Source organism: Carassius auratus, unplaced genomic scaffold, assembly GCF_003368295.1.
Source record: "Carassius auratus strain Wakin unplaced genomic scaffold, ASM336829v1 scaf_tig00216379, whole genome shotgun sequence".
In the NCBI taxonomy this organism is placed as follows: Eukaryota; Metazoa; Chordata; class Actinopteri; order Cypriniformes; family Cyprinidae; genus Carassius; species Carassius auratus.
Genome location: NW_020528537.1, coordinates 38,539 through 55,571, shown reverse-complemented (window position 1 = coordinate 55,571; position 17,033 = coordinate 38,539). Strand labels below are relative to the sequence as shown.

Here is a 17,033-nt window from a genome sequence, read left to right as displayed (position 1 = left end):
AAAAAAAAACGGAATCCAGAAAAATTTTAACGGAAAAAAAAAAATAATTTGGAAAAAATTAACACATCCCCTACACATCCTCAACCTGGTCTGAAGCCACTTTAGAGTGACTAGTTTTTGTCCAGAGAGCTGCACACTTGGCAAGAGCACTTCTGTAAACTGCTTTACAGTCATTGTTACTGGTCAGCCGTTTCTCTAGAGCTTTACTGTCTGACGTCACGCTGGTGGATGAGAATACGCTCATGTGTTGTATGTTGTGAATCTCAGAGGTTGAAAGTGCTTCTCTGGGCAGCAGTGAATCATCAGTGAATCGACTCTCGTATCGGTTCATGAGTCCTGTGACGTCATTGTGTGTGTTGATGTTAAATGATGGAGAATCTCCAGCATCAGTTCTCATGATGAGCTTCAAAACACAGAAAAACACTTTCAGTTCAAACTCTAGACATGTTTCAGTGATCTGCATTGTGTTGAATGAATGGAAATGCTTCATATCTGTGTTTCTTCTGTTTTTAGTGCTGATGTCCTTCATCCACGCTGGACTCACTCAAGGTACTGTGCTTTACTGCACTACATCTGATTTATTAAACTAATGTGAATTGTGTTGTAGTACTTTATTTGACTACATGGATCATATGATGGTCCCACATTTGTCTCTTTGCTGATGATTTCTGTCTATATTTTGTCACTCACCTTCTCCAATGTTCCTCATGCTGCTGCTGCTAAAAATAAAAAAGTAAGTAAGGAAGGTAGTGACCAGGGTTGGTGTTTGGAGACTCAGGAAAGTTTAGTCAATAACTCAAAAACTTTTTTTTTCTTTGTTTTGAGTTGATTAGCTGATTGGCATGTCATCATATTCTCATTTGTTGAGATAATGAATTGATGCATTTTTGTTAAATGTGAGTCAAAATCATCAAAGACTTAAACTACTTCAGTCTGTGTGAACTGAATTTATTTAATAAATGAGTTTCACAATTACTGAATTAAACTTTTCCATGACATTCTAATTTATTGAGATGCAACTGTATATAATTTGTACTTGGCTTTGGACAAAAACATCTGTTAAATAATTAAATGTAAATGCAGATGCTTTATTGAAACCTCGGACTGAAAACAGTCTCATCTATCGGCCAGAACAGAAACTGATCAATTATGTTTTAATAACTTTCTCATTTCAAAATACAACAAAACAAAGAAATGAATAAAACATTTTACATTTATTTCAACTTTTATTATAACATATCTATTTTTAATCATAATGACATCACTATCAGTTACATTAAGTCAGATTTTCAGTTCAGAGTCTGTTTTCTTCTGTTCCCAGATTCCCCCAGATCTTCACTGACTGTGACTCCAAATAATACAGTATTCACTGGAGAGACAGTCAATCTGAAGTGTGTTATTCAGTCTTATTACAGTCACTGGAGATATGAGTGGTATAAAAACAGTGTAACATTTAAAATGTCTGATCATCACACTGTAAACGGAGACACTCTCACTATCAGAGGAGTAAATACATCTGATCAGTATTATTACACATGTGAAGGACGGAGAGATGGAGGATCAGTCTCATCACGATCAAACCTTGTTTATCTCTCTGTGAAGCGTGAGTTGAATATCATTGTCCTCCTGAACTCTCTCTAGGTAACACTACAATAAAGATACATGAATAATAATGTACTAACACTTGAATTAATACTTACTTCAACTTGAACTCATGATTAATGCAGACGAACAAATTATTAATCAATCAAGAGCATCTTTGACAAATCATATGGATTCATGAAGAGCACAGTCTTAACTACATGTTAGTACATGTTTGATCGTTAATGCATCAATGTTTAGGGGTTCACTAAAAGGAATAGGAAATATTCTGACTAAATAAATGTAACCTATTTAATATTGTCATAATTTAAATGATTGATCATCACAGATCAGTGTGGATTGTAACGGCTGTTGATTCCATGAAGAAATCAATGAGAGCAAAGTCAGGCAGCTCAGTTAGATCAGAAACGTCCAGCAAGTCTCCGATGGTCCTCGAGTGAATGAGTTTCTTGGTGAAGTTGAATTAATGTGACCGCTGGATCTGTGAGTGTCTGTTGTTCTGTTTCAGTGAAACACAGTGTTGGATCCAAGTGCAGTTTAAAGCTTCTTTAAACAAGATAACAAAAGTTAATCCAGCAATGAACAAGACAAACTAATACAGGAACTGAAACCAATGCTCACGATTCATCCGTATAAGAGCAGACAATAAATAAAAGAAACACTGGAGATCATACAGACAATAAGAGACAGGTGTAGACAATGAGTAGCCATGGTAACAGAGGAGGGTTACTATGGAAACAGACGAGATAGGCAAGGCAACAAGAGAAACAGGAAGTGAACACAGAAACAATGGGAGAAAAAAAGTAACCAAACGTTTAAATTGATTTAATTTAGCATTAAAAATTGTGCATAAAGTATAATGAACTAAGAGAGTCACACATTTTTGCTTTCATGTCTATTAACTTTTTTGGTTACACTTTATTTCGATAGTCCACTTTAGACATTCTACTGACTATAAGTAACTTTGTAACTACATGTCAACTACAAACCAACTAAATCTCAGAAATTTGCAACTACATGTCAACTAACTCTCAGAGTAGACTGTTAGGGTAGGTTTAGGCTTAGTGTTAGGGGTAGGTTTAGGCTTAATATAAGTTGACAATAAGTTGACAAAGAAAGTGTTAGAAGATATTAAGCAGACAGTCTACTAATACTCTACTAACTGCCAGTTGACATGTAGTTGCAAAGTTACTTACTGCTAGTAGAATGTCTAAAGTGGACTATCAAAATAAAGTGTTACCACTTTTTTTTTTTTATTAAAAAAAAGTATGCATTATAGTTTAGTAAAACATTTACATACATATTTTCCCTGTAAATTGATTTATTTTTATGATAATTAATTTTATTAATGTATTATCTTCCTTCTTTCTTCTCAGATTCCCCCAGATCTTCACTGACTGTGACTCCAGACAGTCCTGTATTCACTGGAGAGACAGTCAATCTGAAGTGTGTGATTGAGTCTCACAGTAACTGGAGATATGAGTGGTATAAAGACACAGACAGTGTAATGTTACAGACGTCTGGTCGTTACACTGTAAACAGAGACACTCTCACTATCAGAGGAGTAATTACATCTGATCAGGGTCAGTACTGGTGTAGAGGACAGAGAGATCAGAGACCAAACTCATCACAATCAAGCTCTGCTGTTTCTCTCTCAGTGATGGGTGAGTTGAATATCACTGTCCTCATATCAAATCTGTTTTTAAAGCATTTACTTCTTCAAACACAAAGTCAATTGATTTCTTAAGACCCTCAATGCTCACCGTGTTGCTGGTAATCATTTTGCTGAGGTCGGTTGCACTTCTTTAATCCTGGATGTCAATGCCTCAATGACGTTATCTTGCAATTACGTCAGAGAAATTTCACCTCAAGATTTCTTTAGCTGAGGTTTCACAGGCGTATCTAGGTCAGAGTCGTGGACAATCTCGAGACTTGGGCTTTCAGACTGGGTGATAGCGGGACTTTTTTTGCCGTATTGATGGTCTATCTCGATTTGTGCAGCAGACCCAACAACAGTAAAAGGAACATCTAATTCAATTTCTCCTGTAAGCTACTAGTAAGTAGAATTCTTATTTTTTCCTTTGCGTTTCATCGTGCTATCCTTGGTTTCCAGGTGCGTTTGAGATCAGTTAACGATCGCCAAGTAAAGGAGAAAATTAAACTTACTTCAATAACAAGTTACTTCACTTAAACAAAACAGAAAAGTGCCCTAATGCATATTCAAACATTATGATGCGTCCGGGTTTAAATAGAGTTAAAATGTAGGGGATGGACAGTAAAATTGAATCAGCTGCATGAAACTTCGACCGCACTGGCTGCCATCTTGGCCTCCTCTCCCCTGCATCAGACGTTTAGCCATCGGTCCGTGTGAGGCAGAGACTACTGTCCTCATAAACTCACTTCAATTAAAAATCCAATATTGGTTATGATCTCGATGAAAATATCAGTTTGTGTTCAAAACTTTTTAGTAAGATGGGATAACATTGATCTAGAAATAAAAAAATACAAAATAATAATGTGTTGAAACTTTAAGTTAGCTTATATATATATATATATATATATATATATATATATATATATATATATATATATATATATATATATATATAATTATTTATTTTTTTATTTTTTATTTATTTTTTTTTAAACTGAATACACTGTAAATTAACATTAAAAAAAACATGTTCATTGTCTGCTGCATGTTGCTTTAATTAAAAGTCAGTAAGTGTGTATTTGCTGATGCAGTGATGTTCATGTGTGTGTGCTTTTGCTAATTGTTGGATTATTACACTTAATTCAGTTCCAGATACAAAAAGTATTTCAGCAGTGTTCAGTTTAATTTTATAATATGAAATATTGTGTTCAGTCAACTATAATGTAAAATGTTCGCTGCATTACTGTACACTCACAGATAAACCGAAGCTGACTCTGACTGTAAAACCCCAGAGTTCAGTGTTCACTGGAGACACAGTTACTCTGAGCTGTGATGTGGGACAGTTAACTGGATGGACAATTCACTGGAGAAAAGACTCAAACCCTGAATCCACGACTGATGCAACTAAAACAATCAAGTCTGTGAGAGACTCTGATGAAGGAGAATACAGGTGCAGCGCACGACGAGGAAACTACTACAGCGAGTTCAGTAATACAGTTAAGATTACAGTAACAGGTCAGTGCTCGCTTACTTTCTGTACATTTATAATGGAAGACAACGAGATGCGTTTGTTATAAAACATGATAAATAGTGTCATACATTAACAATGTGTTGTCAGTTAAACTACATGTCAAATAAAAGAATAATAATTGTGGTATCACAGATCATCTGAAATGTTTTCAGACGTGTGAAGTGTGTGTTTTGCTCGTTTCACAGTGAGACCCAAACCTGTAGTTGGTGTTGATCCTGATAGACGTGTGTTCAGAGGAGAGACGGTCACTCTCACATGTGACATACAGCAGACAGGAGTCTGGCAGTACAGCTGGTATAAAGACAACAAACAAGATTATATCATAGGACGAGACCAGAACTATAAAATCCCATCTGTTGATCCGTCTCATAGTGGTGTGTACAGCTGTAGAGGAACTCAGACACAAGCAGCAACACACACACAGATGAGTGATGGAGTTACACTGACAGTATCAGGTGAGACTGTTCATTTCTCATTACATCATCTCAACAAACAGATTGAGTCCATAACCAGGTAAATGTGATCTTAGTTTGACTCTCCTTTCATGATCACAGTCAGATTATATTATGATCTAGTTAAGAGTTTGCAACAGATATTGGACCAATCAGCTGTGAGCAAATACATAAATAATAATAATAATAATAATACAATCTTACTGATCCCAAACGTTTGAACAGCAGTGTGTGTTTGTAGCTCAGATCTTTTCTTCACACTCCTCTTTAAGAGTCACATCTGTCTGTTTTTATAAGAGGACTGAATCAATTCACTTTCAGTCGTGATTCTGTTCAGATGCAGAACTGTGTCAGATGTTTCTTTACAGGACAGATGCTGTGATCAGTGATTGTTCTAGAGATGAATGCAGTTATTATTACACACAGATCATTTACTCGGCCTCATGTGCTTCCAATCCAGAAGACTTTGTTTAGTCTTTGAAACACAAATTAAGAAACCTAACCTGACCTAACCTGAGAGGTTTCTGTTCCTCCATTAAAAGTTCAGGAAACCAGAACTTAGAAGATCCAAAAACCATGTGAATAAAAGCCTAAATTCATGTCTTCTGTGTTGTGTGTTTTGAGTCACATTTTATTTTCTTCCCAGATTCCCCCAGATCTTCACTGACTGTGACTCCAGACAGTCCTGTATTCACTGGAGAGACAGTCAATCTGACGTGTGTGATTGAGTCTCACAGTAACTGGAGATATGAGTGGTATAAAGACACAGACAGTGTAATGTTACAGACGTCTGATCGTCACACTGTAAACAGAGACACTCTCACTATCAGAGGAGTAATTACATCTGATCAGGGTCAGTACTGGTGTAGAGGACAGAGAGATCAGAGACCAAACTCATCACAGGACAGTAACCAAATACATCTGTCTGTTAATGGTGAGTAAATACTGTGCTAAATACTTGCCTGTTGTGTCAAATGACAATATACTCATAAAACATTGGGTTCCCTGAGAAAGTTTCTGAAAGTCTTTAGGAGTGTAATGTGTCTCAATAATGTGTTTGTGTCTCTGTCTGTCAGGTTCAGGTCAGATTTCTGTCTTCAGCATCCTCAGTTTTCTTCTGGCAGCTTGTCCGTATCTGCTGTCGACAGTCGTGCTGCTGTTCAAATGTTACAGAGCGAGAGGTAACACTTCTGTCTGATCCGTCTCTCTCCATCTCAGTCACTTTTACCAATGATTCACATTCACTGACAGACAGACCTTTACTCTTCGTCTTTATATGTTATAAATCAATATTTACAACAGATGATGCTTGTTCATAATCAATAACTGCAGTGGAAGCAAAACAGAAAGTGTCAACTGAATTGTGAAAGTGAATGCTGTGTGTGTGTGTGTGTGTGTGTCACAGTTACATCTACTGAAGACCAAAGCCAGTACGCTGTAACAGAAGAACAAACTTCAATCTGATTTCATCCATTCTTCAAACCGCGTGCAGAGTCTCAGGATGCAGGAGTCTCAGACTGAAGGAAACACACAAGACTAACACACACACATTCACACTCTCACACACGCAGACAATAAGTGTTTCTGATTCTCCTGGGCAGGGGCGTAGATTATTCACTGCTTTTAATATCATGGAAACTCGTCCCCCGCACTTTTTCGGTCAAGTTTGTTCTCATAGAGGTTTTCAAAAGTTGGTGAGATTGTGTGAATAAATATAGATTTAAACTCAAAGAGACGGGATAGTCTGCATATGATTTGAGATTTAATTCGGACCCAGAATACAGCGAGATGAATATTACAGAGCGCAAACACTCCTGTAGTGTGCTTTTCATTAAATTCATCCTCGAAGCCGGAGGGCGCTCTCGCGCAGAAAGTCATTTCAGGAAGATCCTAATATGGGCAAAAGCGTCCAGCTATCGCTGTGTGAAAACAGTTTTTATACAGAAAAAAAGCCCAGAAACTTTTGCAAACACTAAGACATTAAGCATATGATTGCAACAATATATGGATTTTCAAGTAATCTCCAGCAGGTGATAAATAAAGAATGACCAATTTAGTACCTATTGACATAGCTTTTATTACAGATTAGAAACTATTCTGCCTTATTATGTGATAAAAAAAATTGTTTGTAGTATATAAAAAAAAATCATTATTATTTGTTATTGTCTAGCAGTTATAGATTTCTAAGCAAATTAAAATCTAGAAATTAGAGAAAAATTAAAGTTGCCTATAGTATCCACTACCAGTCAACAGTTTTTGAACAGTAAAGAAGTCTCTTCTGTTCACCAAGCCTGCATTTATTTGATCCAAAGTAAAGCAAAACTGAAAAATTTTGAAATATTTTTACTAACCTATTTAAATTAACTGTTTTCTATTTGGATATATTTCAAAATGTAATTTATTGAGATTTCAAAGCTGAATTTTTAGTATCATTACTCCAGTCACACGATCCTTCAGAAATAATTCTGATATTCTGACTTGCTTCTCAAAAAAAAAAAAAAAAAAAAAAAAAAAAAACACATTATGATAATGAAACCAGCGGAGTAGATTTTTTTTTTCCAGGTTTCTTTGATCAATAGAAAGTTCAGAAGAACAGCATTTATTTTGAAATAGAAATCTTTTGAAAAATTATTACTTTATCATCAATTGATCAATTCAAAGTGAAGTGAAGTGACATTCAGCCAAGTAGGGTGACCCATACTCAGAATTCGTGCTCTGCATTTAACCCATCCACACACACTCACACACACACACAGTGAACACACACACACACACACACACACACACACACACTGTGAACACACACAGTGAACACACACTCGGAGCAGTGGTCATCATTTATGCTGCGGTGCACGGGGAGCAGTGGTGTTGCTGGCCTGAGACTCGAACCCACAAAAGAGTCCTTGCTAAATATAAGTGTTAATTTCTTTAATATATTTTCCAAAAAACAGAAATTATATTGACTCTAAGCTTTTGAATGATATAGTGTATTATGTTGCAAAAGCTTTTTATTTCACATAAATGCTGATCTTTGGATCCTTATATTCATCAAAGAATACTGAAAAAAAAACTCATGTTTTAAATATTGATAATCAGCAAATCGGCATATTTGAATGATTTCTGAAGGATGTGACACTGAAGACCGGAGTAAAAATGCTGAAAATACAGCTTTGATCACACAAATAAATTACATTTTAAAATATATTCAATAAGGGAAAAAATGTTATTTTAAATATAAAAATATTTCACAATATTACTGTTTTTGCTGTACTTTGGATCAAATAAATGCAGGCTTGGTGAGCAGAAGATACTTCTTTAAAAACTAAATATCTTACAGTTCAAAAACTGTTGATTGGTAGGCTATATAGATTATAGAAATGTTTATGTTTATGTATATATATATATATATAGATAATTTCTGTCCCCGTCACTTCTGAAAAGATGGCTACGCCCCTGCTCCTGGGGTCTCATGTATACAACTTTACATAGATTTCATCCTAAATGTTATCATTTATCATATGATTTCATATTATTTATATTGTATTATTATAGTTTTATTTTTATATTATATTTAATTTTATTTTATTATGTTATCACATGATTTCATCCTAGATATCATCCTAAATTAGGAAACAAACACAACTTTTAAATAAAATCAATCCATTTTACTGCAGTTGATCAGTTCTTCTACAGACCCACAGATGAGAAATGTTCAAACTAATGGCATTTCAGCCCAGAGATGATTTATTCAGTTTTAACCTGATTGTCAATAAAAGCTGAGACAGAGACATCAATAATATCTGATTTATGAATATTTTATTGAATGTGAGGAACAGGTTCATTATGACACTTTAAGTGAACAGACCTCCAGAGATAAGACGGAGCGACCTTTGTTTCAGATAAAACTAACAACAGTTACGTGATTTCAAATTACATCTTCACATGTTTTTAATTGATGATGCTTTTTTTTTGTGTGCTTTTTTTTATATTATTTATTAATAATAACCTTCTATATGTCTTCTGTCATCTGATTTGTATCATACTTTTTTAACAAATAAAAGGTCTTTATACATTTACTGGATTTAAATAACTTTACCTGTTTATCCAAACATAATTATATTTTATTATCTCAGTAATTATTGTATTGTACTGAATTACATGTTTTGAAACTAAAGAGCTGTAATATAAACTATTAAATCTCATCTTACTAAGACATTGAGAGACAGAGGGACTGATATTTATATCATTTTATGTAAGTTTCTGTCAGACTGTTATAAAGATCTCATTGTCTATTTATTATCATTATTATTAGTACTTTATTTCACTGTATACAAATATATAGACTCTGTATGCTGTGTACTTCTGTTATGTATATTTGTGTTAAATGTTCATTTAAATGTTGCAATGCTTTTTTTTTTACCAAGCCAATAAAGCTTCTTCTTTCTTATAACTGGTGTCTTTATTCACTGCTCTGGCCTGTGTAATTTATAATGAGAGAACAGTTAAAAAGAGAAAATGAAGTGTTGTCCTTTTAACCCTATAAACCTGTATCATATTCAATAGATGAATTTCCAAGGACCCTAAATTATCAAGACGAATAAAACTTTACATGATCAAAATCATTAGACAAATCGTGTTAGAATATATATTGAATAATGATACAACAGTGTTTTGAGGAACATTTATTTGTTCATCTTGCCATCATTGTAGTCAATGTCCTGAATAGCACACTGTTATAAAAACCACATTAATTTACATATTGGCTATATAAATAATAAAGTGCACCAAGTAGCTATTTTTGCTCAGTTCGGGTTTCTGAATACAAATGAGCTGTTTTCCTCCATATTCTCATTATATCATGACATGGGCAATAAAAGCCTGGTGTATCAATGACTAAACAAAAAACATGATTTTTTATTTCTTTTTTGTCTTTTAAATGTCATTTAAGGTTAAAAAAGCTGCATGATTTTCTGACTTAATGAATTACTTCAAGCTTTACACGGCTTATAACAGGTTAGTATTTTCTAATATAATAAAAATAACTTTAAGCATAGTATTTATGACACAAAATGTATGAAGTCTTTTTGTTGGTTTGATATACACCATAGCGAATACAAAAATATGATCAGCTATTTGAAATCATGTAAAACCTGACTTCCTTTTTTTTTGTTTGTTCCATTAATGTGACCCAGTTTCAGAGTGAATCTACATTTTCATTCAGTCTCCTTCACTCATTACATCATGCTGCTTCATGTTGGGTTTGTTCATAAAATTAAGTTGCTATTAATATATGGTAGATTGCAACAAAAGAATGAATAAGCTTAAGCATTTTAGTTAAATTTAGTTAAATTAATGTAGTATTTCTGCTGCAGGCTACACTTCAGAAAACTCTGTAGGGTTGTCTTGTTCTGCACATTATTATTCTCACCATTCCAGGAATGTCTCGAAGTCTAGGATATTCTCTGTTGATTTCCTCAATAGTTTATTTTCCAGAAGTCTGAATCCATGCAGCTCTATGAGGTGCTGTACGTTTCATGAAGTCCTCAACTTGACTGTGAGCGTTTCTGTTGTTCTTCAGCCACTCAATCATTGTGTTAATGTCAGTCAAAGACAACTCAGACTCTGTTAATGTCAAAACATTCAAATGAGCGAGACGTAGAGTACAGAGAAAACAGAGACATTCAGAATGTTCACAGTTGGAATAGTCAAGGATCTTAGTTGATAACTACTGTGACAACTTATTTTATCCCCTAAAAGTGTACTCTTTATGTGACTGTTACCATATACTGTCTGTTTCTGTTTTCAGCATTGATAATAAATCAGTATATTAGAATGGTTTCTGACACACTACACCAGGACTATTCAAATCTTGCCCTGAAGAGTCAGTGCACTGCAGAGTTTAGCTCCATCCCTGATCAAACACACCTACCTGTGATTTTCTAATGATCCCAGAGACATTGATTAACAGGCTCAGGTGTGTTTGATCAGGGTTGGAGCTGAACTCTGCAGTGCACTGACCCTCCAGGACAAGATTTGAATAGCCCTGCACTACACTTTTAACTTAAAATACCTTATTTTACTGATAAAATAATACTGACATGCCTAAAATATATTTGCTGAAACACATAAATATATACAGTGGTGGCCAAAATGATTAGAGCACTAGTATTTTCATGAGCTTAAAATGGTTTTAAGTCATTTACTTCTATCTTTTGCTATAGTGTGTCTGTAGGAAATTACAGTTCACATTTCAAAACATTCATTTTGTCATTAATTGTAATAATTCAGTGAGATTTTTCCCTGACGACAGCCAGTGCCCCACACAGAGATCTGATCACCATCAGTCTGTCTGGAGTTACATGAAGAAACAAACTGAGACAGACTCAATCCAGAAGAACTGATGCTTCAAGAAACCTCCTGCAAAGCTACAGTGCTGTTAAAAGTGTTAAGCACTTGTGTAGCTGCTCTAAAATGAGGTTGTTGTCAATAATAATGTGATACATAGATTTTTTTCTAAATTCTATTAACTAAATTAAATCAACATTTGGTGTGAGCATCCTTTGGGTTTAAAGCAGTTTTAGCCATAGGTGAACTTGTGCATAGTTTTTCAGGGACATTTGTTTCTGGAAGCATCTTGAAGACGTTGTTCTCCAGAGTCCTTCTGATTGAGTCTGTCTCAGTTTGTTCTGGTTTTTTCATGTCATTCCAAACAGACTGATGAAGATCAGATCAGATCAGATCAGATCTCTGTGTGGAGCACTGGCTGTCATCAGACAGAAATCTCACTGATTATTACAATTAATGACAAAATTCATGTTTTGAAAACTGGTATTTCCTACTGCCACACTACAGCAAAAGATAGAAATATCTGACTTCAAACCATTTTAGCTGCTGAAAATACTAGTCTTTTAATAAATCTGGCCACCACAAGATTTTTTTAAAGAAGTTTCTAATGATCATCAAAGCTGAATTTATTTGATCAACAACAACAAAAAAAAGTAATATTGTGAAATATTATCACAATTTTAAATAACGGGTTAAATATAAATGTTAAAATATAAAATGTTATATATAATTTATTCCTGTCAAAGCTGAATTTTCATTAGCCATTACCCCAGTCTTCAGTGTCACATGATCCTTCAGAATCATTATCATATGCTGGTTTAGTATCAGGTTTAATATTGTTCTGGAACCTGTAATACTTTCTAAAGGATTCATCCCAAACTCTGACCTGGCAGTGGAAAACTTGTTTGAGAAGAGGAATTGTGCTGCCTTTTTACAAATAAATAATAAATAATTAACTTGTCATGACCACAAATGTATGTGATCTAGAGAAAATATATAGAAAACATTACATTACGAACATAAATATCATGAATCAACACTATTAGAAATGATATAAGTGTCAGTATGAAACGATAACATCAGCATCTTGACATTATGTTTGTCTCAGAGTCAGATGAGGGTTTCTGCTGTAAAACATAGAGAGTCACTCACAGCTGGATTGAGCAGAAGAGAAAACTGTATTCAGAATAAACTGGAGGAACATGAAAACAGGAGGAAATATACAGTGAAGAAAATGAGAGAGAGAAAGTGTTTTTATAGATAACATGGGTGGCTCTTAAAGTCCCCATGAAATCAAAATTTAAGTTTTTTTTTAGCTTTTATTATTATTATGTTGAATCAACTTGTGTGTTTAAAATCAGAGACAAAATTCACATTTCTGAGATATAAGTATTCAAAACTTACAGTCTCTCACTTCCACTAACATCACATCACACTTGATCTTCTCATCAAATCTTCTGTCCAATCAAACGCTCTCTAGAATCCGAAGCTCCCGCCCCCTGCACTATAAATAGATGCTGAAGCTGCGGCTGTAATCGGTCACTTGTTCCCAGAAAGAAAACAAGAAAACCCACCCAATCTTTACTCAAAATTAGTCCAATCAGGTTTTGAGGGGGTCTCCAGTTAGAAATCACATTCAAGGGGTAAAATACACAATTTTTGCTGTGGTCAAACTTGCTAAAATTCGCATTCCAGGGATAATGATGTTATTGGAGTCCCTTCAAACCTGGGGACATGAAAACAACCCACGGCAACAGTGTAGCCCAACACTGCTTTTGTGGCTTTTTCCTGATTGTACAGAGAAAAAAAAAAAACTTCAAAGCCACAAAGACAGACCCTGCCAGTGACATCTAGTGGTCAGCTGCAGTTATAGCAGCCACTTTCAAATGATTTCACACATCTCGTTGATTCCAGTTTTGACACAAAAGCAATATTCAGAGAAAACAGCTGTCTTCATTCTGAGAATCATTGTCCAGACATGAAAGTGTTTCTGTTACGATGAAGCAGGGAGGGAACACCAAGCATTTCACGCCTGCTTATAACGAATTAAACCATGCCAAAAACTTGAATCAGTCACCTCGCTTCAGGTGTTTCATTGTGACGTATGAACTCAAACCTCATCAGTCACATGATCACAGAGATTTATACACCCCTCGATACTGTCAAACGTCCCATCTCTAATAAAAATGTAAACATCCCTCAGCGTTCACAGTCAAAGTGAGTTCTGCAGATGTTTCTGTCAGTGGTGTGGTTTATAGATGTACCTTGTAATGGAAGTCACAGCATTTTGTGGTTGTTTCTATACAGTGGGCCTCATTTTTCTGAGGCCATAGGTAGTAAAAAAAAAACAAAAAAAACATGATGATATGTTGTTATTTGTGCATTGCTAACTTTAGAAGCTGCTTATTTCATTCTATTCTTTAAGTATAAATAGAATGGACGGTTAACACCAATATAGTTGCGTGTACACTTGAGTTTATTCAACAACTATAAACCCTGTGTCTGTGTGCTCAAAATGTAAATAAAGGAAGTTCACAGGTGTTACATTTAATACAGTCTGTGCTGCAACAACAACCATCCCAACATCCTTTTCTCTTTTATTTTTATTTATTTATTTTTTAAACTTGCAACATTATGGAGATAGAGAATTTGATCACTTAAGAACTTCATGAACTGTAAACATGTATATGTTCACTATACTTTGTATTAACTGAATTACGTCTCCTTAATAACACAATAAAGTGTTACGTGTTAAACTCGTACAAGTGTCTAGTGTCTATTCATTTTCTCTTCTTCTTCTTACTGGAGAAATGGAGGTAAGTGTTGCTAAGTTACTGAACATAGTCTTTAAGCTTGGAAGGTCTGATCACTTTTCTTCCAGACTTTGTGATAGAAACCTTGCTTGCGTTTAAGCCGGTCACACTGTCTCTGGTACTTCTGCAGTAACCCCTGAAGACAATTCCACCCTGGGCACTCAGTTCCTCTTGAAAGGAGTGATAGTGTGCAATGACGTTCAGTATGTCTTTCTTGTTCATTGGCCAGCCTTCTTGTATTAATTTAATTAGTGACTGCAGTTTCCTGTCTTTGCTTGTTTCCTCTCTGATGGCCTGGAGTGTTTGTTTCACAATATGTATGTGCTGGACCATGTTTATTCTCTCAATCTGTATTTCTGCTGAACCCTCTGATGCATGTTCAGGTAAGTATGTGCAGCTCAGCGTGTCAGCCAGCAACATGCTCTTCCCTGGAATGTACTTGACTTCAATATCACGTCTCTGCAGCCTAAGTAACATTCTTTGCAGGTGTTTTGGGGTGTTCAGCAGGGGTTTTCTTACTATATTTTCCAATGGCTTTTGATCTAAATGTACATTGACTTTTCTCCCGTATGTATACTGATGGAATTTTTCCATACCAAAGACAATGGCCAAACATTCCTTATCTATTTGGGCATAATCCCTTTCTGTCTGAGTTAATACCCAGCTTCCATAAGCAACTGGTGCCCCCTCCTGAAGTAAAGCGGCCCCTAACCCAGTCTCTGATGCGTCACACTGAAGTGTCAGCGTTTCATCTGGGTTATAATATTTGAGAATCGGAGCTTTGGTGATGGCATCCTTGAGCCTTGTGAATGCTTGCTCTTGCACATCTGACCATTCCCAGATACTGTCTTTATTGGTTAACTGGCTCAGTACCTCACAGCCATCTTACAGGTGATCACAGAATTTCGAGAGATAGTTTACCATGCCCAGGAACCTTTGGACACCTTTAACATCTGTTGGACGTGGCATGTCTCTAACCGCTCGTGCCTTTTCAGGGTCGACTCTGAGCCCGTCAGCGGTAAGTAAATGTCCGATGTAGGGAACCTCGCTCCTTCTCAGTTGAAACTTTTCTGCATTCAGTTTGATGTTTTTTTTTTCCTCTACATCTGTTTAGCAGTGCTCTCAGTTTGGTGTCATGGTCATGGTTTACTCTTTCTAACGTATCACCCTCTCCTGTGATGAGGATGTCATCAGCGATTACATAGATACCTAGCAATCGTTCCAGAGCTTGGCTGAGCTTCCTCTGAAACACCTCTGGTGCTGGGCTGATACCCATTGGCATCCTCAGCCATCTGTATCTGCCATACGGTGTGGCAAATGTGGTCATGTAACTTGATTTCTCATCCAGGTTCACATTCCAAAATCCATTCCTGACACCACACACAGTGAAGACTTTTGCCCTTGACAAGTCTGGCAGAATGTCGTCAATTGTCGGCAATGGACAGTGACATCTTTTCAGAGCTCTGTTGAGTGGTCTTGGATCTATGCATATCCTGAGGTTTCCTGACGGCTTCTTGACAATGACAAGTGGTCCACTGGTGTGATGATTCCTCTTCGTTGAAGATCACTCAGTTCTGCTTTGAGTGGTGCCATCATCGCAACAGGGACCCTTCTCTTTGGCCGTTTTACTGGAGTTACAGTAGTGTCTGCTTCTATTTTGTACACACCCTCCAGACATCCATCTCCCTGGAACACATCAGCATAGTCTTTTTTGATATTATCCATGTTCCACATTTCATCTTTCATCTCCTCAGTGACGATGCTATCCACAGCCATGATGTTTTCATACTGGACTTTCACTAGATTCATGGCTTGCTACCCAATAGCGGCACTGCAGTCCCTTCATCTAAAAACCATGAATTCTAACCAGTACAGTTTTTTGTTTCTTGGATTCCGTAATTTAGTTATACATTTCCCCAATGGCTGCAGTGTGCTTTAATTGTACATCACCAGCACTTGCTCAGTCTTTTCAGTTTGTGTGGATGGGTTCAACAGGTTGACTGGTATTATATTACAGCTGGCTCCACAATCTAACTGGAACTTCACCTGTTTATTCCCCAGGAGCATGTTTCTCCTTCGACACTGTGTTCACTGTCTCTTCTGTTACACACAAGATGTCTTCATAACTTCCATCATCTGACTCTGTAATGTTATACACTGTCTTTCCTGAATGTATTTTTGTTCTGCACATTGTGGCAAAATGATTATCTTTTCCAAAGATTCTGCACTTTTTACCATATGCAGGACATTTCTTGTTTGTTTCTTTCGTGCATTTTCCCACTAAATTTGCAGTTTACAGTGCTCATACTTGTTTCTTTTTGCACGGCCTGTTTTACCGCGTGCACTTCCTCTGTTACTCGTCCTTCCATCGTTCTGTTGTTTTCCTGCTACAACTCTGTTGCTTTGCAGATTTGCACACATTTTTCCAAAGTCAAATCTTGCTTCCGCAGAAGCCTCTCTCTCAAAACTGAACTGTATATGCCGCAAACAGTTCTATCGCGGATTAGAGAGATTTTGATCTGGCTGAAATTACACGTACTAGCAAGCATTCTTAAGTCCGTCACATATCTGTCAATGTTCTCATCAGAGGCCTGATTCCTGACAAAAAAACGGTACCTTTCAACCGTCTCATTCAC

At 36.0% G+C, this 17,033-nt stretch overlaps 1 protein-coding gene and 1 long non-coding RNA gene across 2 annotated transcripts; both read left to right on the top strand.

Annotated features, from left to right (window-relative positions):
• Positions 1 to 518: 518 nt before the first annotated feature.
• On the top strand, positions 519 to 5,621 carry LOC113097709 (hemicentin-1-like). Its single transcript, XM_026262969.1, has 5 exons — positions 519 to 549; positions 2,979 to 3,266; positions 4,514 to 4,771; positions 4,973 to 5,161; positions 5,608 to 5,621. The coding sequence occupies exons 1-5, from the start codon at positions 519 to 521 to the stop codon at positions 5,619 to 5,621; spliced, it is 780 nt and encodes a 259-aa protein (XP_026118754.1).
• A 264-nt stretch (positions 5,622 to 5,885) lies between these two features.
• On the top strand, positions 5,886 to 7,307 carry LOC113097713 (uncharacterized). Its single transcript, XR_003288935.1, has 3 exons — positions 5,886 to 6,173; positions 6,316 to 6,420; positions 6,645 to 7,307. It is a non-coding gene; the product is annotated as an uncharacterized LOC113097713 (long non-coding RNA).
• The last annotated feature ends 9,726 nt before the right edge of the window (positions 7,308 to 17,033 follow it).

Coding starts and splice junctions, on each gene's coding strand:
- LOC113097709 (XM_026262969.1), top strand. CDS start 519: ATGTCCTTCATCCACGCTGGACTCACTCAAG. Junction 550..2,978: donor CCACGCTGGACTCACTCAAG/GTACTGTGCTTT, acceptor CTTTCTTCTCAG/ATTCCCCCAGATCTTCACTG. Junction 3,267..4,513: donor TGTTTCTCTCTCAGTGATGG/GTGAGTTGAATA, acceptor GTACACTCACAG/ATAAACCGAAGCTGACTCTG.